At 40.9% G+C, this 23041-nt stretch overlaps 1 protein-coding gene across 2 annotated transcripts in view; it reads right to left on the reverse strand.

Moving 5' to 3' along the window:
* Positions 1-21407, reverse strand: part of Palmd (palmdelphin) — a 49788-nt gene extending 28381 nt beyond the window's left edge. The window contains exons 1-3 of one of the 2 annotated variants that reach the window (XM_074050932.1): positions 21245-21407; positions 20552-20660; positions 3004-3084 (exon numbers count right to left, since the gene is read on the reverse strand). In XM_074050932.1, coding sequence (XP_073907033.1) covers positions 3004-3084; positions 20552-20596 — 126 coding nt within the window. In that variant the 5' untranslated portion in view covers positions 20597-20660; positions 21245-21407. Of the gene's footprint in view, positions 1-3003; positions 3085-20551; positions 21184-21244 lie in introns of those variants that run through there. The other variant, XM_020172132.2, reaches the window with a different exon arrangement.
* Between the last annotated feature and the right edge of the window lie 1634 nt (positions 21408-23041).

A 23041-nucleotide genomic window follows, 5' to 3' on the forward strand; every position in this document is an offset into this window, starting at 1 on the left:
TACTCCCCAATTACAGTAGACTTTTAGAATAGAGTTTTCATGCAATGAATTGAATGGATTTGCAAAACGAAAATTTTCTAGATTTGAGTGTATTTTGTATTTCCTGGTGGCATGAATGATTGTGGCAATATTACTAGATGAGAAGACCCACAGTGGTAGCCAGGCTGCAGTGGTCATGCCTGTAATCCTGGCTAATTGGGAGGCAGAGATCGGGAAGATCATAGTTCAAGGCCAGACTGGGCAAATAATAGTTTGCAAGACATCATCTTGAAAATAATCAGAGCAAAATAGACCGGAGGTGTGGCTCAAATGGTAGAGCACCTACTCTGCAAGTGCAAAGCCCTGAGTTCAATCTCCAGTCCCCCCCCCAAAAAAAAATCCACAGTGTACTAATCTCAGATTTGTTTGAATACCAAATATTACTGATGTCCCTGGAAATTCTGTGCACAGACGTTATGTGTACGATTATCACATTCAGGAGGTAAAGATCGGGGTGAGTTACTACAGCTGTTTGGAAATGTGGGTGCACTGATCCAGGAAGAGTGCTTTGTAAACATTTATGCTTGTGTTGTTTGCTGAGCTAGTTTGCAACCAGGGAAGGGCTGAGGACAGTCATGGGAGCCAGGACAGATGAATGAGAAAGAAAGTAAGAGACAGGACAGGAACTGTGGAGGCCAATGGAGCATTCTTGACTTGGGGAACATATTGTAGAATGCATTTTAAAATACGTTTGTGCACTTTTGAGCCCTATTTTGGATTTGTGCCTGGTTGCTGTTTGGAATAGTCAAAGACTTCTGCAAACTCGGAGGAATGTTCTCTATGGAGTGGCCTCTCCTTCCTCTCTGTTCCCTTCTCAGTTTGCCCCTCCCACAGACTGTTCATCACAGGACAATTGTTGTGATGAGTTTATGCGTCAGTTATCATTTTAAGAGCACAGGTCTAGTTTTATTTATATTATATTCTCATGTGCAGCTTTGAGCCTTGCATGTAGTAGGTGCTTAATAAATGTTTGTTCACTGAATGGCCCTGTGTATACCCATATAAGTTCCACTTATCAGTTAAGACTCAGCTTTAATTCTACATTTTTGATAGAATCTTCATTGACACCTCAGATTAAAGAGTTAATACTTATATGCTAATTTAAACAAAAATACCTCATTTAACTTGTTTTACTTACTGACTCTCTAATTTCCCAAATTAGGAAAAGGTGTTATCTTCTCCTCCTTCCCCTCCTCTAATACGCTTTGGGGCCAGTGCACAGTTTGGGAAAGTAGTATGCACCTTTGTACAGAAAAAGTGAAAAACGTCTTGCTTCAGACCCAGCAGCCCTGGGCCAGAGTGCTTGGCAAGGGTAGGATTTTAGCACCACCATTTGTACTTTGTGCAGTACACAATCTGCCCAACTGTGTACAGCAGTCCAAAGCACAATAAATGTTTTGATTGGATTGGATTAGCAGAGGCCTCCTGGAAGCAAGTCAATAGGGAATACTGCGTATTACTTTCTGGACAGTTTTTTGGCACGTACTGAAACGAAGCCCACTTTTTAGTGAAAATGGACCTTTTAATGACTCAGGCTTTTCCTATGTGAGCCTCACTTTCTAGAATGAATCGAGGGGATATTAAAACCTTTTCTTCTACTGTGAGCTCTGCTGTGATTTGAACTTCCGGTTTTGCAAGAATAGCAGTTGGTGATTGCTGGAGAGTTATCAGTTTACTCAGAAACAGGATGTGCCCACTTCAGGTTCCAAACTGTGTGTGTGTGTGTGTGTGTGTGTGTGTGTGTGTGTGTGTGTGTGTGTGTGTGTGTGAGAGAGAGAGAGAGAGAGAGAGAGAGAGAGAGAGAGAGACAGAGAGACAGAGACAGAGAGAGAGTACATTCTGGTTTTAGAGTTAGAAGTGATCTATCTTGTTCTAGATTTGACTGACTTCATTTGAATCATATTGAAGTAACTTGGCAAACTTTGTTTTCATGTCATTGATTTTCTGGGAGTATACACTGCATTTCTTGAGTGTGTCTGCTACTCATGTAAATTCATTGTGACATTTTGTAAGGACAGCAAGTTAACTATAATTTGCAAATATCCCTCAAACAACGGAAATGTCATCTTCTATAGGAGCAAAGAGGCCAACAGAATCCAGACAGCTGAGGCTAACTGGAATCTTAAATGAGGTTTCCTTCCAGAGGGGGTTATTTGTTCCATCAGAAAAATGGATTTAGCTGAATTTGGAAAGTGTAATTGAAGTTTGGAATCCCGTGGTGGGGAAGGGGGGCATTGTTTCATTGAGGGGATTATTGTAATCTATTGATAGCAGCCCTGCCAGATAAGTACAGCTTCCTGCCTTGGGCCTGTTCACAAGGAGCTCCTGTTTGTCATTTGCTTGTATCCTGTGACTAAGCTACGTAATAAAATGTTGAAACTCAATGTACTTTAATTACAAAACAACCACACCCTGAAAAAGATGTAAAGTCTGATTTTAAAAATGGAGATTTATTTATGACTATGATCTCATGTTCTGACCAAACAAAAATCAAACAGAAATCCGAACCACTCTCAAACAACATTGGATTCATTGCATCAAGCTTTGAAACACAGCATCTTTGACCAGGCTAGACACTGTCTGTTCTGCACCGCCTAGGGAATGGCTGACCTTTCAGTGATTTCAAAAGGAACTTCCTAGCTTGATCCTCTCCCTAGGGATGTTAGGCAAGACTGTGCAAAGGCCAAATTTTCAAGGCTGAATTCTCAAGGTTACCCAAGAAAATTAGGAAATTCAGAAGTAAAGAATAGAAGTAATAATGCCATGTTTTCAATTTTCTACATGCTTGCCAGAGGCAGTAATCTCAAATGCAAATATTACTAGTTGTTGGCTTCTTCTAGATTAGAATATTAGTAGACCTGTTATGGGAATTTTCTTTTTCCTAAAGCTTTTTTATGATTGAAATTTGAATATTAGGATATTTGAATAAAAAAATCATTGAATTAAATTGAAGTCATAAGTTACCTTTAAATGCTGGTGTTTTAGTTTTTCCTCTTCTATTTTCAGGCGCTTTTGTGAGATTTCTTCCTGTATTTTTCTTTTATCCTGAAATAAAGAAAGTTCCAGCATAATTAATTTAAAAAATTTGTTTAAGTAGATTTTCTTGGGTTGTTATTATCTGAATGGTCAGGCAGCAATATGCTCTTGACTTGGTATGAAACCATTCTGGAAGCTTCTATTTCAAAGCAAAGGAGAGAAAAGGGAGACAAAGGGTTTGGCTTATGGGAAATAGTTTGAAAAGACACAATCATGTCTTTCTTTTCCTGCTCCCCTCTTCCGTCTTCTCCATTCATCTACCAAGGTGGGCATACTGAGTGATGCAATGGTAAAGGTGAATTTGAAAGAAGGAGTTGGAAACAGGCATCAGGAAACCCTGGGAGAGGGGAGGTCATTCCTGGCACTGGCTAAATGAGCTGCTGGGTGAAAATCAGGACAGCCTGTGGATCAGCAGAGAACTGGGAGGTTAGAAAGTGAGACTGTTACCTCTTTAGGAGTCCTGTGGACCACAGAGATAAAAGGGTTCAGATAATGTTTCTAAATACTAGCTGAGGCTAAAAAAATTCATGGTGATGTTGCAGAATAACGCCCTGAAGTTTATTGCCCAAAAAATTCATGGAGAGATACAATAATAATTTTCACTAATTTTACTTACGTTATCTCAGAAATACACACACAGACACACACACACACACACACTGGGAAGCTTAATCAAAATACACAGAGGCTCTACTTAGATGTAGAAAATACAGCATCTAAACTAAATAAACAATTTGGCCTTGATTTCTGTCTTCTTTACTTAGTAGTTCTGTGACCTTAGTAGTTTGTTGAACCTTGGTGACTTTGTCTGTAATATAGGGAAACTAAGAGGACTTACCTTATAAGATGTGAGCGCCAAGTTCCTGGAATAGTACTTGTTACTCAATGTTCTAGAAGTATTTGCTTAATAAAATTGAGTGAATAAGCCCACAACTTGTTACTTATACAGAAAGCACTGCATTCTTTCTGATTATTCTTCTATTGAAATATCTTAGACATTCCCTGTTTGAAACTGACACACATAATGAATCAGGCAAAAAAGTTTCTGCTTTTTCATTTTTTTAAAAAATCAGAGGGTGACATTATCTTCCAGCTTATTCACAAAAGTTAGTTTTAAATCTACTTTCGAAATTGAAAACTCCCAAAGAAGAAAATTTTGTTGTCAACAAAGACATCTAAAAGAATTTGAAGCTAACTCGGAAGGTAATTTAGAAGGAAGAGTTCCAAAAATATTTGGCAACATTACTGAAGTAAGTGCACGGCTTCCGGAGTGATTCCTTTGAACATTACAAACTCTTTTTTGATGTGTAAGTTCAGGTACATTTGTTGAAGAAAAACAGTACGTGGTTTCCCAACGTTACGTTGTGTTTCTCTTTGTGTAGAGGAAGAATACATGACTTCGTTAGCATCACTTTCTTAATTTTAGTAGGAGTTCTTTTGGAAAAAAATAGCAGGGCAACAAGTGTGGATCTTTAGAAGCACTTCTTGTTTTGGATGAAATCTAGTCATTGGTCATGAAAACTCTAAAAACCTTTTTGAGTCAACTCTTCACTGTTATTGAGCAAATATTAGTAATAATTTAAATACTAGTTATTGTGCCAAACATTTTGGTAAGCTCTTTATAGGCATTATTTCACTTAATAGTTATAATAACAGAGACACTATAATGATTTTTATTTTTACAAAAGAGTAAGTTTAAGTTTAGGGGAGATTAACTCATCTGATTTCTCATAGTTGGTAAGAGATAGAGTCAGGATTTGAACCCAGGCCTGGAGTTCAGCCCAGGATAAGCAATGGGATTGACTATTAGGATGGAGCACATTTTTAGCTCCCTAGCTCTGGTACTGTGACTATCCACCCTTCTCCATGTGTAGCCCACAGAGGAAGGCTCAGGATGTGTGGTGGACAGTGGCTACTGAGCCAGTGGTACCTCCCCACCCTGGCTGGTTGCCAGTTTGGATTGGTTTCATTTTGGAATTGGTGATCAGGTAGTGGACATTGTGGGCAGAGGCAGGGTCTCCACACTGTTTTGGCAACACTAGGCTTAGGCAAGGGTTGCTTTGTCACTTAGAAGTTAATGTGATCTCATCAGTCTAGGTAGGTGGGAAGGGAATTTTATAATGTCATAGACTTGATCCTATTTTAATGTAGGAGTACTTTTTCCTCATAAGATATGTATCAGCAGTAAGCTATTATCTCTTTGCCAAGTTCAATAGGAATATATAAGCATTACTGAAATAAATAACAAAAATAATATTTTAGTTTCAATATGGCAGAAGAGGGCTGGGGTATGACTCAAGTGGTAGAGTGCCTATCTAGCAAGTGCAAAGCCCTGAGTTCAAACCCAGTACCACCCTCCCCCCAAAAAAATCAAATGAAATTTCAAAATCAATATGGCAAAATAAATTCTAAGTGAACCTTAAGATTTTTTTTTTTGGTGGTAGTAATGGAGTTTGAACTCAGGGCCTCATGCTTGCTAGGCAGGTGTTCTACCACTTGAGCCACTCTCTGTTTTGTGTTGGGTATTTTTGAGATAGAGTGTCATGAACTATTTGTCCAGGCTGGCTTTGAACCACCATCCTCCTGATTTCTGCCTCCTGAGTAGCTAGGATTATAGGCGTAAGCCACCAGTGCTGGGCGAACCTTAAGTTTCATATCCAGTGTATTGCTAGTGTACCAGAAGTTACACAAGCCAGCTAATTCCTTCCCAAATCAGCATGAAACAAATAGATGGGAAATTCTACCTCCTTTTCAAAATTTCCCCAGGCTGGAGCAGCTCTGTAGATAGCTGCTGTTGCCAGGCACATCGGACATTTATCAGTGTAACACTTCTGAGGACCTTATATTGTGTGCTTCTTCAGTGTTCAGTTACCTAGACTTTTCATTCAATGAACAGTCACCTAGGCTTTTCACTGTTTGACTGCCCATTTAGCAGTTCACGTCCATAAATCCTTCTGTAAAAGGCTACCTCTTATTTTGCAAATTATTCATTACGTGCAACTGTAAGGTCATTATGACCCAAAGATGTTACCACTTGCTGATAGTAAGCACAGTGCTTAAGAATGCATTCTGGAGATGTAATTGCTTTACCCTTAGCTCGCATTTCACTCTGGTTAACTCTGTCAAGATGGCAGGATTTATCCTGAGTTATCTAGTTATTAATTTATCCAGAATTTAGGTGCTTCTGCACAAATCTTATGTTGAAAGTGACACCAGGAATTCTGCAGTGTTTAAAACTTGTTCAGAAATTGATATTTTCCCTAAGAAGCTTGCCTTCTCATAAAAAAGGAACGTCATTTGTGCAAGGAGCAGTCATCTGAAGAGTGTCACATGTCATTACTAAGGCAAAAGAAAGGTCACACGAGGTTAAGGGGAGGCCAGGAGAGGTTGCCTGTAGCTGACAAGGTTAGCTTAGAAGGGCATCTGATGGGTGTGTTGGGTGGTTGCTGGGGGATGGGGAGAAAGGGCACCCAAGTCAAGGACTCCTTTTGAGCAAAAGCCTAAACTGGCATTATTTGGAACAACACATCTGGAATCTAAATTGCCATATCGGGAATAGAGGAAAGAAACTAAGACTGACAGGATGAGGACAGATTCTCAATAGACAACATTGAACAAGGCGTTTGGAATTTACATATTGAGATGGGGAGCAATGAAAAGAATGATAGTTAAAGCCACATTTTAAGAGTTTAACATAGCCTCACTGTACACTAGGTTATCAACTTGGTGGGGAGGTGACCTAGAAAGGGTCAACCAGTGAGGCTATTGCAACAGCACAAAATTTGACCAAATGTGCAGAGTGCATGGATGACATGGATGGCTGAGAGAGCAAGTAGTGAAAATCATCAGGATTTGACACCTGATGACGCATGGATGAGAGAAAAGTGGAATACCAGGTAGCTGAGGGGAGAGTAGAGTCTGATAAGAATGGGGAATTCAGGAGAAGGAAGAGAGTCTGGATCCACACCAGGTTTGAGGTGCCCATTGGAAGACGTGGTGGAGTTTTCTGGTAGATGGTTGGGATGCTGGATGGAGAGGTAAGGAGTCAGAGCTAGAGATAAAGATGGGGAAGTTTTGGAAGGCATGGATGAGAGCGTGATGGAGGTGTTTTTTTTTTTTTTTTTTTTTTTTTTAAAGAAAAGGAGGGCCAAGACCAGACAGTCCATGAAGCACTTACATTTAAAGAGCAGAGGAAGGAGGGATCCCACCTGGAAGTTTATTGGGGGGCAATAAGATATTATTTACAATGAAACTTGGTGAACTGGGCTCCATGACTGGAAGAAGTGATGGAAGGACATGTGGACCTCACATAAAGATTGCAAGAGGCAAGAAGTCAGAACAACGCTGCTGTGATATTTCAAGAAATTCAGCTCCTATGGTCCAAATGTGTCATCTGACCCGGAAGTGTTTGAACCTTGAGAGGTAAAGTGATTTGCTTAATAAGGTATTTAGCAGCAGAGCCAGCACTAATAAGCAGATCTTCTTCTTAGTTCTCAGTCCTGGGCTCTTCTTACTTCTCTTCACAAAAGAAAGGAATAACATGGTTGCAGGCATTTAGGTAAATTTAGATAGAAGAAAAAATAAAAACATCATCTTGCTTTTGTACTAGATACTACCTGACCAAACAAAGGGCATTTCCCTAAACCAATGGGACAGACTGAGGGGGCAAGTTAGAGAAGCGTTGAGAGAATTCAATTAGTCAAATGCTTTCAGATTCATTCTGTTAGAAGCCAAGTATCTCATGGCTTCATGACTAGCTTTGCTGAGACTTTCATTCTCAGAGTTGAAAAGGAACCATAATAGAGGCTGCTTATTTGAATATATTTCTTTTTGTTTTTTGGTGGTACTAGGGTTTGAGCTCAGGGCCTTTATGCTTGCTAGGCAGTACTCTGCTTCTTGAGCCACTCCTCAACCCTTGCTGACTTGAATTTAAATACTACCAATGGTGTGGGTTAGGTGCAAATAATGGCAACCCTGAAAGAAAAGGATGTGTTAACACAATATTCCTAGAAATGAATTCTGGGCAGTTAGAAGTTTATTATATTTTAATGCTAGTGGATTTTTAAAAAGTCTTGAAAACATTTCTTTAAAAAGTTCTTGAAAGTTGAGCCTGTGTCGCAGCTACTCAGGAGATGGAAGTAAGAGGCTCACAGTCTGAGACTGGCTAGGGAAAAAGCTGGAGACCCTATCTGAAAAGCAAAGTAAAAAGCAAAAGGACTTGGGTGTGGCTCAAGTGGTAGAGTGCTTGCCTAGCAAGCATGAGGCCATCAGTTCAAATCCCAATACTACCAAAAAAATTTCTTGGAAGGGGGGTTGTCTGGGAATATAGCTCAGTGGTACAGCACGTGCCTAGCATGCATGAAGTCCTGGGTTCAAGTTCCCAACACCAAAGTCCCCAACACCAGGAAGAAAAATTCTTGAAAAAGGAGCAAATACTTCAAGAGGAAGGCAGCTCATGAGGCATGGGCAGTTTACAAATGAAAATATGTATGCACAATTAAAAATGATCTAAGGTAAGAAGAAAAGGGAGTTACCATAAAACCCCAAATAATTTCATATCTAACTGGGCCCTTCCCAATGACCTCATGTGATCAAGAGTTCAGATAAGAGGGTGGCACCTACTATTGGTGGTGAAGATGAGAAGAAAATAGAAAACACTGAAGTCACAAAAAGTGTGTGTGTGTGTGTATGTATGTTGTGCAGAGAGCAAGGATAAGGTGGCAAGACTACTGGTGACACAGACTAGTGTAGTACATATTAAAATGACAGAAAACAATAGAACTGTCCCTTTTCTATTTTGTTTCCGTATTTATATATATTTTTTGGTGTGACTAGGTTTTGAACTCAGGGCTTCACAGTTGCAAAGCAGACACTCTACTGCCTGATCTGCACCTCCTGTCCTTGTTTTCATATTTTTGATTAAGGAGAATAATCTTGGTTCTGGAAAGGATGGAACAAATCTACTTAAAGGAGAAATGGATGCCCTAGAGGAAGTCAAGCCTCTAAAATGGAGCTGCCCTTAAGTCTTCAGTCTGTGATGGGCTACATTCCAGAGAGAAGAAAAAATTATAAACATGACAGAAAAATGTTGTTATGTAATCTTGGAATCTTGAAAAGGTACCAGAAGAGTGCAAGTGGCAAATGCCCTTCAATTTTTGGAAGAGGGGAAAAAAGTGAATTATGAGTATTTAAAGAGTGGGGAATTTATTCACTAAGTTCTGGCCAAGTCGTAGAGTGAATTGTAGACAAGGAATGCTGCATTTAGACAGGAGTGCACAGCAGGTAGGATTTGCTGATTAAGAACAAGGTTTTCAGGGCTGAGGGAGAGCGCAGAGGTGAGGTGCCTGGCTAGCTTGTTTGAGGCCCTGGGTTCCATCCCTAGCACCATGAAAACAGAAGCCACAAATGAAAAGCAAAGACTTGAAGCTCACTCTTTCCTTGTGACTTAAGATGTGCAGGTGATGAAGGTTATGATGGCCAATGGTGACTGAGAACGTTTTGTGTGTCAGGAATCAAAGAATGCACATAAAAGTGCCAATTTCTTTAATCTTCCCCATTCCTGTGGGGGCATGGACCGTGTGGACTCCCATAACGTTCCTGAAGGAACCAAGTTATCTAGATCACAGAATGCGCTGTATCTTGGTTCTCCATGGCTGTTTTTAAAAAATTAGTTTAAAATAAGCATGTATTAATTGTACAAAGTAATCCACATGGCTTTTGCCAAAGGTTTTTACCTTTCTGTTTTGCAAGTTTGTGGAAATGTATACAGAACGGTCACTGTCTTAACTTTTCCTTTTGTGTTTTGGTGGTTCTGAGGGTTGAACTCAGGGCCTTGTGCTTGTTAGGGAGGTGCCCTACCACTTGAGCCATGCTGTCAGCCCTTTTTGCTTTAGTTATTTTTTGGATAGAGTCTTGCTTTTATTCCTGGACCAGCCTGGACCGCTATCCTATTTACACTTCCCGCATAGCTGGGATGACAGGCGTCATCCAGCCACAGCAGCCATTGGTTGTGAACTTTTTTTGCCAGGACTGGTTTCCTCCTGATCTCTACCTCCTGAATAGCTAGGATTACAGGCGTGAACCACTGTGCCCAGCTGTCTTAACATTTTTTTGACTCACTCCACCAGCCCTTTTTGCAATGGGTTTTTTTGAGATAGGGTTCTTGTGAACTGTTTGCCTGGGCTGGCTTTGAACCGTGATCCTCCTGATCTCTGCCTCCTGTGTAGCTGGGATTAAAGGCGTGAGCCACTGGCTCCCGGCTTACTCCAATTATTTTCAATACACGTGAGCCACCAATGCATGTGTTTACATAAGCCACACAAGGAAGTCGCTCTAAACAGTTCTGGGTGCCATTTTTTTGTTTGTTTGTTTGTTTTCTGCATTCAGAACTATGCCATGAGCATTTCCCATCTAACTAAGTTTTATTAACAATAAAAAGATTAAAATTTATTTCTGAATATTAGTTTGCTTAATCACCCCCTTTATCTGCCTTTTAGGTTGTCTTTAATCTTTTACTGTTACAAGTGATTGCATGGTGAGGTTCCTTATATGTAAATTTGGACCACTTTTCCTTAGACTTGGTTCCTATAAAGTCACTGAGCAAAGGCATGGATGTTTAACGATTCTTTTTCTTTTCTGTTTTTGCTGGGACTGTGGTTTGAACTCAGGGCTTTGCACTTGCAATTTGCTTTGGTTGTTTTGGAGATGGAATCTCTTGAAAGTATTTGCCCAGGCTGGCCTCGAACTTTGATTCTTCCCATCTCAGCCTTCCAGGTAGCTAGGATTCCAGGTGTGAGCCACTGGTGCCTGGTGATGTTTAACAATTCTTGATACAGATTGCTAAAACATTGTAATGAGAAGTTGTTTTAACTTATATCACTATAAAACAAAGCTCGTCATTTCACCCTGGCTAGTTATGAATACTTATAATAATAAATGAAAGTAACATTTTGAGTAAGTCAAAATACACATCTTACAGAAGTACTGAGCTCTCTGGGATGGGTGTGGTCATAATTGCCTTGGCTAATTATATGAATGATTAAAAAAATTTCCTGTTTGCAATGTTAACTCATTTCTCCGTGAGCCTATTATTTACTTATCATTTTGTAAGATCTCCATAATTAGTGGTAGTAATCTTTTGTTGCCATAGTAGACATAAAAATACTTTTTTCTTATTTGCCTTTCAATTTTATCTGTGATGTTTTTTAGAAGTATTTCAGGTGTTTTACTATTGCTCTGCTATTATTAAAATCTTTTATATTGAAAGCTCTTGTTTCTCCACATTTCTGTCCAGTTTTCTAGCTATTAAAATATTTACTTCTTTAATCCAGCTGAATTTTACCTTGATTTATGGATGCTAATTTCCTTCCCCTGGAAGGAAAATACATGTATTTGGTGGTACTGGGGTTTGAACTCAAGGCACTTGCTCTACACTTGTGCCATGCCCCAGCCCTTTTTGGTTTGTTTATTTTAGCATAGGGTCTTGAGTTTGTGCCCAGGCTGGCCTGGACTGTGATCCTATTTATGCTCCCCCTCCAGCTGAGGTGACAGGTATGCACAGCCACTCCCAGCTTTTGATTGGTTGAAACTTTTTGTCTGGCCTGGTCTCCAACTGTGATCCACCTGATCTCTACCTCTGGAGTGGTTAGAATTACAGGTGTGAGTCACTGTGCTGACCTCCCTGACTTATTTTTAATAGGTACATTTTCTTCCATCACACAGTATTTATTCAGCTAATCCTTATTTTTGGACATTGAGTTTGTACTATAAGAAATGACTTAGTTATGTTATGGACATCTTAGGTGTCTGTTTCTGTTTGTAGCTTTTATTTTTCTTTAATATAAGTTTCTTATAATGAAATTTTAGGTCAAAGGGTGAAACAGCTTTACAGTTTTCTCATACCAGTTGCTAAATTGTCTGTAATTTGTTTATTTTAGCAATTTCAGGCTTTTACCAGCCGCAAGTGAGAATGGTCCCTGAGAGTGAATTAAACTTAAAACAAATTTGGAGGTATGTGATGACATTTTTTTCTACTCAAATGGCACATCCAGGAATGGTGTGGCTTGGGGTCACGTATTCTGTGTCACTTAGCGAAGTGTCAGGATATGAATCCGGCATATTTCCCTGGTAGGTACAAAAGTATAAAAATTTCTTCTTGTAAATCTGGCACATTTACTCATCAGAATTATTTGGAGGTTTGAATTCCTTCTTAAATTTTGTAGCTATAGGAAGTGGGATCTGTTCAAATTACGTTTTCTGACTAATTGTTCAGTAGTTTTCCCCCAAACTATTGAATTTTGTGTGCTCATTGTATATGTGGCTGTCAGGTCTTCAGATAGATTCTTACCCCTAGCATTGGAGGGTTGAGGCTGAGGCTTAGCGAGTTTGGTAACCTTCTTGAGTCGTGCGTTTGGTCCAGATGTGGGTCTTGTGGTGAACTTAACTGTCTAAATCTCCAAGGTGATGCTTTGTGTGTGTGTGTGTGGTACTGAGGTTTGAACGCAGGCCCCTGTATTTGCTAGGCAGGTACTCTACCAACTGAGACACACCCCAGCCCTTTGGCTCTGATTACTTTTCAGATAGGGTCTTGGATTTGTGCCTGGGCCAGTCTGGACTGTGATTCTCTGATTATTGCTTCCTGAGTAGATGGGATGACAAAGATGGACCACCATGCCCAGATTTTTATTGGTTGACATGGGGTCTCACTAACTTTTTGTACCAGATGACCTTGAGCTGCAATCTTTCTGATCTCTACCTCCAGAGTGGCTGAGATTACAGGTGGGAGCCACCATGCCCAGTTTCAGTGATGCTTTTTAGATCAACTCTTGTTGCTCACCAAATATGTCAGGAGAAATACACTTCTCTGTTCTAACAACAGTCCTGTTCATCCGTCAGCACCAGTTTTAACAGTGACATTGAATGAGTCTGTGATATGAGGAATGATCCAAATCCAGACAATGAAGATACCTAGCTCCCGTGCCAGAGTCCTGATGGTTGAAAGGAAATGAAAGGAAGCTGGATTGTGGTGCCTCACATCAGAACTCCTAACCCAGAGGGCTGCTCTCAGATGGACTGGGGTCGGGGTCCCCTGACCCTGGAGATTTTCCAGGAGAAGCTGCAGCACAAAGCAATGGGGATGGGAATGCAGATAGAGAAATTGCTAAGTTTTCTCTGGGTCCCCAATTATGTCTGCATCTAGCTTTGGGGTATCCCAGCTCTTAAGTCAGCAGTGGGAATTGGGCATGGCTATTGAAAAGCACAAGTTTTCTGAACCTCATTTCATTCTGCAATTTTTATCTTCTTTCTGAACCTTACAATAAATTCTAACAGGTTTCTAAATAGAATGTAGTTTATGTTTGAATCTTTTATGTTGTCTATCCTTTCTTGTTTATTCTAATGAATAGTGCAAAACAAGGATGACCAGCAAACACATGATCCACCCCCGGATTCTTAAGGGGTGATGGTGAAACTGGCTGGATCTTCAGTGAAAAAAAAAAAATCCAGTAGCGAGCCAGACACTCTTTAGCCTTCTGCCCTTTCTCAGCTTGACTATACTTGTCCATCCATCCATCCATCCATCCAGTCATCTGTTCATTCACTCACAGGATCTTTTTGGTGCCTCAGCTAGTGATGAGCTCATTGTTGGGGGAACTGTGAATGATGCAAATATGTCTTGGCCTCAGGAAAGCCTGGCATAAGAGAAGAGACTGCATGATGGAAGTGGGGAGGAGGTAACAAAGGCTTGAAATATTAGATGCTTGAAAAGTGACTTTGATTCCGTCACAACCCTCTTAAACCAATCACAAATGCTTCCAAGATGGTGTCACACCTGTTCTCATCCACTTCTATTCCTGGCAGACTTAGAAAGGCAAGAGGAGACTTCAGTGCATGGAGAACTGAATTAGTTACAAACTGTGGATGAACAAAGAAGAACCTCCTTCAAACTCCATCCACAAGAGTGAACAACAGGGCCAGGTGTGGTGGTTCAGGCCTGTAGTCCCAGCCATGCAGGAGGTGGAGGTAGGAGGATCTCGGTCAGAGACCCTATTTGAAAAACAAGCTAAAAGCAAAAAGAACTGGAGGTGTGGCTAGAGCCTTGCCTAGCATGCACAAGACCCTGAGTTCAATCCCCAGTACTGTACAAAACAAAACAAAATAAAACAAAACAACACAAAACAAAACAAAACACAATCAGAGGAAGTGCCGAATGGGGGTGAGGGTTGTAGTTTTGACCTTTATGAGAATTTATGGTGTTGTGATTTAGAGAACCTGTCAAACAGAAGAACAGATTCAGATTCCAGTCTTTAATTAATCCTTTAACTTTTTCTGGCCTCACATTTTCCACCTATAAAATGGAGATGGTACCACCTGCTTTTGAAAGTACTCATAAGCTTTTTGAGCAAGTGACATCATGGGAGTGAAAGTTTTTTCTTTTTTCTTTTGGTGGCATTAGGGTTTGAACTCAGGGCCTCAACACTTGCTAGGCAGGTGCTCTTACCGCTTGAACCACTTCACCAGCCCTCTTTTGTGATGGGTGTTTTTGAGATAGGGTCTTGTGAACTATTTGTCCAGACTGTCTTCAAACCATGATCCTCCTGATCTCTACCTCCTCAATAGCCAGGATTACAGGCATGAGCCACCAGTGCCCGGCCAGTTTTTATTGTTTTAAGCCTAAATATAGCTACATAAGAATAAGTGCTGATCACTGTTAGTAAGCTCTGAGTTGTTTCCCTGTCTTTAGTGGCTTGACCCAATCCTATCAGTCCATAGGATTCCGCTCCTTTCCTGATTGTTTAGGAAAGGATACATCCCACGCAGTTCTGAGTGAGGGACTCAGAACTAAGGTAGTAAGTATTCACAGAGTCTCTTCCCCCAAATAATTTAAAATATTCTTATTTTTATCTTAGAGAGGCTAGAAGGCTTGAGACAGGAGATTCAGAAAAGGAAGTCTATTTCCATTAGTTTTAGCACTGACCTGAGCTGTGTTTGTTGAGTCTGAAGCTAGACTTAGGTGCTCAGACTCATTGCTTTCATTGCACTTTTCTAGAGAAACAGTTTTCTCTTGACTGTCCAGTAATTGTCATAAAGTTCCCAGGGGTCCTCGTCAGGACAGCTAGCTAAGTAACACTATCATCCTGTAGCACACTGGGAAAACCTTCCCCCGTTATCAAAAGCAGCTTCCTTAATGACCTCCCCAAATTATTGTACGGTATCACGTGACCCCTTCATGGGTGGACTGTTGTGTTTGGCAGAGAAATGTGACATAGTACACTTGTTCAAAGAAAGCCTTCCTTCTCTGGAGGAAACGTGTAACCTTGGTGCAACGTGAGAAAAACTGTGTATAGGCTTTGTTGTTGGACCATTTTGGCACAGAGCTGCTTGACTTAGATCTTCACGTATGTTCATGTGAACACCTCTGGATGCTCAGGACAAATTGGAAGTTGCTCTTGTGACCATCTTGACTATGAGACACGCTGCTGAACAATGGCACATTACGTATTCTTTTAGCCACAGTGCTTTAGGAAGTCCTTAGGACTCTAATAAGACCATGGTCAGATGGGATATATTGGTTAAGATCCAGGCCGGCTTGCTCTGGTTGTCTAGTTTTCATTCTTTCATTTGTGCAGGTAGAATGAACAGGGAGAAATGGATTCATGACATCACAGGGGCCCAGCTCTTAGTGTAATGTTTTGGTACCACCATCTTGAAATTTTGAACACTTTTTTTCTCTTTTTGATGGTACTGGGGGCTGATCTCAGGGACTTGCACTTGGTAGGCAGGCGGTCTACTACTTGAGCTGTGCCTCCAGCCCTTGAATACTTATTGAAGGAGGCTTTCCTCATTTTCATTGTGTACTCACTGGAGGCCTGGCTCAGGTGGTACAGTGCTTGCCTAGCAAGTGCAAGGCTCTGAGTTCAAACCCCAGTGCTGCCAAAAGCAGAAGGCAAACTGATAATCGTTGAGCACCAGCCCTACAAATTCCATAGCAGGTCCTGTCTTTGTCCCTAGCTGTTTTATTGTTGGTTAGAGGATCCCAAATATTGACAAAAAGAGAATGAGATGAGGTGGACAGGGAACGTGAGCTAAAGAAATAACTAGAACCCATCTGTGTTTATGTTACTGCTCTAATATGGGTTCTTGTATGGAGAGATTTCTGTTTTATGCAAAAAAATTCCTGCCTGTGAAATTCCTGTATTTACAAGTGAAGATGCTATCTTCTGGAAGTGGAAATAGGGAGAGAATCCAGGGCAATGTGACAGCTTCTTACTGTCACATGAAATATCTTTTCTTCTTTTTTGCGTCATGAGCAGCATGGGCCTGCAAATTTGGCTCTGCTGGTGAAATTCCAATGCCAGGGATTTCTGGTGGCTCCTTTCCAAATGGAGGCAGCCCTGGGCAGGTGCTTCGGCTGTGATCCCTGTTCTTGTTTAGCATGTGACCAAGCTCATGTCCTCCTTGTTGGTACTCAGATGGCCCCTCTGGTGAAGCCCACCCTGGTCACAGTTACAACTGCGGCTCTCTCCCTTCTTCACTCCTCATCCTCCTGAGCCTATTTCACTTCTTTTCATTGGTGTGCAAAGGCTTGACACATAGTAGGTGCTTACTAACCATTGTTGGGTGAAGGCATGAGAGAGTAAGCTGACAGATACATAGCTAACTCTTGAACTTAAGCCTTAGAATAAAAATGGCAGCTACCCTGTGAGCGCCTATCTCTGATGGGTCTGTTCTCTGCAAATCAATCCTAGTGCTCACAAATAATCTGTACACACCGTCAAGCAGCACTGTTTTGGAAAGTCTAAGATGTCCAGCGGTTTTCCCTTTTGGGTATCCCCATGTTAAGATTGGTTTTTTCAATGTTCCCCTAGGGGTGGAGATAAGGCAAGGTGCTCCAGGTAGAGGAGGATGCCAAGAGTGCATGGGATGTAACTTATCCCAAGGGCATGGCTCTGTTTCCCAAGCACTCACTGGCCTCTGCACTGTCCTTCAGTGTGGGCCAAGTTCACTTTCAGAGAGGAACCCTGGAGGGATAGTTCGGTTTGTGATAAGTTCTCTCCTTTATCTTACTTTTCTCAAAAGTACTGGAGACATTGATATTGTCAGTTCCTGTAACATTAAAAATGAATTTCAGCTAGGTGCAGTGGCTCACATCTGTAATCCCAGGTTTGAGGTTAGCCTGGGCAAAAAGTTAGTGAGACCTCCCCCACCATCAACCAATAAGCAAGGCATTGTGGTGCACGTCTATAATCCAGCTACTTAGGCGGTATAGGTAGAAAGATCAGTCTGAGGCTAGCTCAGACTATTCAAATAGTCTTTTGAATAGCTCAGCCTATTCAAAAATGACAAAAACAAAATGGGCTGGGGGCAGAGCTCAAGGGGTGCAAGGCTCTGAGTTTGAACCCCAAACCACCAAAAAAAAAAAAAAAAAAACCCAAAAAAACCAAAAACCCAAAACTGAATTTCAAATGACTAGCTCTCTCTTTGTATTAACAAACTGGTTATTTGTCAAAATATGTACTAACTTGAAAATTGCCTCAAGAGACTTTTTAGGTAAGAAGCATGATATTTAATCACTTTGAAGTAGACCTGAGTTTGAATTATAGTTGAAAACTGAGCTCTTTGGCTAAGTTTGACCATTTAGCAAGAATCACTGCATTGATGAAGGTAGAACATGAAAGTCAGTCATTAAGCAGAGTGTATGTTTGGAGCACCAAACTGAAGTGAATTCTTTTAAATAATTGCTTCAGAGTACTTTCATAATTTTGCCTTCATTGTCCTCAAATGTTTTTTGTTTTGGTGGTGCTGGGCTTTGAACTCAGGACCTTATGCTTGCTAAGGCAGGCACTCTGCCTCTTTAGCCACTCTGCCAGCCTGTCCTTAAATGTTTGAAAAGACTTCAGACTAATCTAAAATTCAATTTACTGATCCGAGAAATGAATGACACCATTACAGTAATTTACTTTTCAATCTGAGAGCCTAAGTACCACTTTCTATCTACTTAATGCGTTTAAATTTTTTTTTTTAGAGGAAGGCTGTCACTTGGTTCTATCAAATTATAGGCTTGTATATTATTTCTTCAATTATTTGTAGTGGAAATAATGAGGTTTTTTGGCCCTTGAAAACAGATGGAATTAAAATACCAAAGTAAAGTTTATTTAATTTTACAGCCAGGAGTTGGAGGAACACATTTTAATAAGAAAAAATCAAATAGAGCTTATTGTGTGAAAGGTTTTTTTTCCTTCCAAAGTAAACTCTATGAGTTGCTGTGTCTTGCTACTTTGGTGAATTTCCTTCTGATTTTGCTCTTGAAGTACATGAAAATTACTTCAGTACAGGAAAACAGTTAAACGAGAAGACTGTCTCTGAGTTTTAGTGTTGGTCAGAGATTCTGAAGATTTTAATGTTTTTCAAAAATGAGACAATCCCTGCAAGTTCCCTTGGTTACCATGCATTTCCATTTTCTCAGGAAGAGAGAGAACAGTGAGGTGGCTTCCTGGGGAGGGTCAGGGTGGAGGGAGCTGGCGTTCCCCAGTGTCCAGGAGGAGAGTGGATGTGTTGTTTCCATGGACACACACTGCTCCATTTTCCCTCTAGGTGGTGACAAAAGTGACTGAGTTTTGTCTGGCGAGGTGGAGGGTAATGGAAATTTGTTCCTACAAATTCTTTCCATTTTCCCCTACAATCTTCATATAAGTATTACTTCTAAGCTATAATCACTTTGTGACCTTACTTTGAAGACTTGCTTAATTTTTTCTAATGGGATAGGTTTGGGTTAATGGAATAATCCATAAAGCCAGTTTATTATTTTTAATAATAAAAAAGCATAGATCAGTATATTCAGGAAATCACCTACCCACTTGACTCTTTTTAAGGAATTATGACCCTATTTCTATTCCTAGTTGCATTTGGCCCCTTGCTGAAAATTTCTACCCTTCCTGAATAATATATCTTGGGACCAAGTGTTGCTTCAGTAAGAGATTGTAGGTCACTAGAGGTAGACCAGGGTTTAAACTAGTCTGTGTCCTAATTCATAAGGAAAATACAGAAGAAGGGTTTTGTCTACCTGAGTATTTCATTGAGTATATGACTTCATTTAGTTGGTTAGGTGGCAGGAGCCTTAGGACAAATGGAGCCTGTGACCACACAACTCTCACGGTCTGGTGAAGTAACCTTTAGACAACAGCTGTGGTGTCAAAGGCCTTGCCAAAAACAACAGAGCAGAGAGGAGTTCCTGTCCCTTCAAACAGGACAGCTGAAATGGTGGCCAGGTTTAACAACAAAACAAAACAAACAATAGTCCAGGCCAAGCTTTTATGATGAGAAAAAAATAGAAAAATTAGAACTTTGACATTGAAAATGTCTTGTCTTTGAGAAAAGTGCCAACCCCATCTGTGGACTCTGGATCCCTTACCACTGGGCAAGCACACATTTACCTGATTGAGTCCTTTCTGGGGAGAAATGAGACCATGTATCCATTTAATAAAACTCCTAAATTAGGATTAGCATTACTAGTTATGACACAAGAATTTAAAGAGCAAAGAAAAATTACCTCCTACCTACCCTGTTTCAGTATCTGTTTTTAAAAAACACTTATTTCTTCCTGAAAGCTCATTTCAGTGGTAGAAAATATGAGAAACTGGGTGTTGATTTCAAAAAGGTATTTTTTCCTTAAACTTGAGAACAAAAGTCACAGCTAATGATAAATGATCGTGTCACAGATTTCCAGGTTTTTGGCAAAAACGGTGCTTAATAAAATTAAAAAAAGCTGGATCACTTAAGAAAAGTAATTCATTTCTTACTTTGACTCTTTCCCCAAACAAACAAAAAATGTACTCATCTCCTTCCCAGTATTAAGGAAATATTTTCCAGACTCATAGCATGTACCGCGTTCCTCTATCAGGATCTTTTTAACTCTATGCCTGTGTTGGAAAGTGATCTCAGAATTAATCTGATACGCATTTTGCTACTTTTCTCTTGTTTAACACTTAGCTTCAGTATCCCAACCTTCATTTTAATGCTGCTAGACTTTCTGGAACATACCTAGTGTCAACCAAGAATAAAAAGTTTCAGGTCATTTGTTTTATTTCTTTTTCTCTCCCCCTTTAAAAACATTTCAACTTTTTGCTCTATTCATTGATTTAAAAAGTTTCTAAGCTGACGATCTGGTTTTTTTTTCATCTAATGTCTGTCAAAAAGAAATGTAAGAAAAAGCTGCCTTTGTAAGGTACACAGAAGGTGGAGGATTTAAGCACAGTGCTTTAAAAGCTGTTTAAAATGTAGGCACCGACTGCGGGAACCAGGACATTTGCCCTGCACTCAGCCAAGAGTCACAGAGGTTTCACCAGGGTTGAGAGAGGCAGGGAAGTGTCCCATGAAGGCTGACAGTGCCTTACAGTGGCTCAGCGACAAGGACAGCTAGCAGCCGGTGCCTTTCTTCTAAGCAACCACCTTAATGAGCTCAAACTGGAGGCAGACTTACTGTGATGGCCTGGAGTCTTCCCTTCACCAGCTCGGCTTCTTCCATTGTAGAAGTCAAGGACAGGAGGACGTTGAGGGAAGTCCAAAGCTACCATAAATCGAGCAGCCTCCTTGGAGAGAGATCAGGGGTGACAGCAGAGAAGCAGGGAGAAGTCTGCGTTAGCACAGGGAGAAAGGGAGAAATTCCTGAGTTGTCAGGAGCGTCTTTGAGCAGATGCATAGATCAGGCCAGACAGACACATGTAATAAGGGTGTGGGGGGAGGCAGAGGCCGAGGCTGCTGGCACAGTTGACTGACAAGTTTGAACGGCAGCGGCACAAGCCCTTTTCCTTCAGGAGCTGCCAGCTCTTTGTTGTAATGTGCACAGTTAGCAAGGCACATTTTCTTATTAACTGTTCCTTCCCCAAGTCATTATTTCCCAGGAGTGGCACAGACAACCAGTGCTGAGTGTTTTAATCAGCACATGCTCCAGCCACACACAGCCAGCCCCCTACTTGTGGGTCTGTCTGTGTTTGTCTGAAGTTAGTTCACCCCACTCCTGCTCCAGAGTTGCCAAAGTAAGAGCCTCAGGTTGACAGGGCACAAGTGCCAAGCCCCTTGTTTGCCTTTCTCCCTCGGTGGCATCTATAGCTTCTTTAGATCCTCACATGGAGGTAGATTTGCATCAGGCTGGCCTCCCCTCCCACCTCCTCACCTCCAGCAGTTTGTTGCAACCTTAGACTTTTAGATCAAGGAGAATCAAAGGAGTTAAGGTGACAGTTTTAAAAGGTTGGCCCACTAGGGGTCAAGAGTGTCCCCTCAGTTGCTGCTTCACTTGGACTTCTGTGGAATGTGGCTTTTTCTTGGACCTCGTTCAGAAAAGACACTCTGGGCTTTCAGGAAAGCGTCCAGTTTGACCTCAGCAGTTATGCAAGAGAAAGAAGTGAGCCTCTGTGACTGCCAGCAGCCCTGCACTGGGTGACACTCCCATGCCCTGTGGAGAAGGCTGTGAAGCCCAGTGAAATTTGGAGGTTGAAGCCGAGACTGGGAAGCCTTGCAATTGACTTTTTCCCTACCAGTTCTTTAATTAAGTTTTGATGCGCTCAATCCTAATTGCCACCTGCTTCATTATTACTGTTCAGATGCTATCAGGACCTTTGTGTCAACGTTCAGCTGAAGAGGTTAAAAGGACAAACCAAACATTGAACATGTGGTTTAATTTCCTTTGTGTTATTTTATATTAATAACTCTGATCGCTAATATTTGCCGAGCACACACTCTTAGACACATGCATTGTGTCTGCCTATTTATCTTAAAAGGTGCTGGCCAAAAGGTACTATTTCTCTTATTTTTAAAATGAGGCAACAGGTTCAGAGAGATAATTTGTTACATGGCAAAAAAGTAGCAGAGTGAGAATCAGAACCTCAGTTGTCTGACTTTGTAACAGCCATTCATCAAGGTTTGCCCAAGGTGAGATGCAGGCTGAAGGTTAAATCAGTCATCTAGCTCCCAAAATGCTTACAGCTGGGTATAAAACCTTCAGGGTGAACCCTGTGTGAGTATCCTCTGGAGACAGGGCCCTCGTGGAATAAGATCTCCGCATATTGTCATTTGGGGCTCCCCCAACATGGAGGTCACATCCCTGAGTCAAGCAGCCTCAGAGGAAACCTAACTCTTCCAAGGGTCTGAAATTATACTTGAGAGTAGTTTACTTTATCTTTGTTCTTCCATCCTCAAAAGAGACAGTTAAAGAGATTACAGAATAGAATGGATGACACATGGACCAGGTTGATTACTGTGGGGTGGATATTTAAGCTAAAAAAGAAAAATTAAACCTTCAAAGCATTTTGATTTTGTTTATCTGCAGATCTTGGCTGAAATTAAAGAGAAGCAGTAGTGATAAATATCTCCATCAGAACCGCATATTCACTGCCCAAAACAAGTGGGCACTCATCCAATTATTCATCTGGATCTTTTTCTAAAATCAATTTATCTCTCAAATCTCATTTCTGCTATGGGAAAACCCGAGGGTTTTCTAGTGGAGGAAGGACTGTATAAAATGAGAGGATCAGGGAATTCTAAATCAGGGAATTTAGAAAGGACAGAGTTGTGCCAGCCAAATGGTGATAGCGTGTGTTTATTCATCTGTACAGTTGACAAGACAGTAGTTGCTAATACTTTAGAAGTGTTTGTTATTCATTCACCCTGTGCAGATTTATTGAGTGCCTGTCATGCACTGTGCTAAGTGTTTGGGATACATGAATACAAAGATTCCTGCTTTCCTGGAATTCATATTCTGGGAGACAACAAGAGAAAAATATACTAAGTAAGTGGGAGGTAGTAGATGAGAAGGCGACTATGTTTTTCTGTGTCCTCTGAGAAACAAATGCCAAGACAGGTTAAATGTACAAAGCTGTAGTAGGACAAATGAAAAAATGAAAAAGGGGGAGGTAGGCAGAAAAGGCTGGTGCTGCAGCAATCTGGGAGACCCAAGTGAGAGGGAGAGGGAGGG

This window comes from Castor canadensis, chromosome 12, assembly GCF_047511655.1.
Source record: "Castor canadensis chromosome 12, mCasCan1.hap1v2, whole genome shotgun sequence".
Taxonomy (NCBI): Eukaryota; Metazoa; Chordata; class Mammalia; order Rodentia; family Castoridae; genus Castor; species Castor canadensis.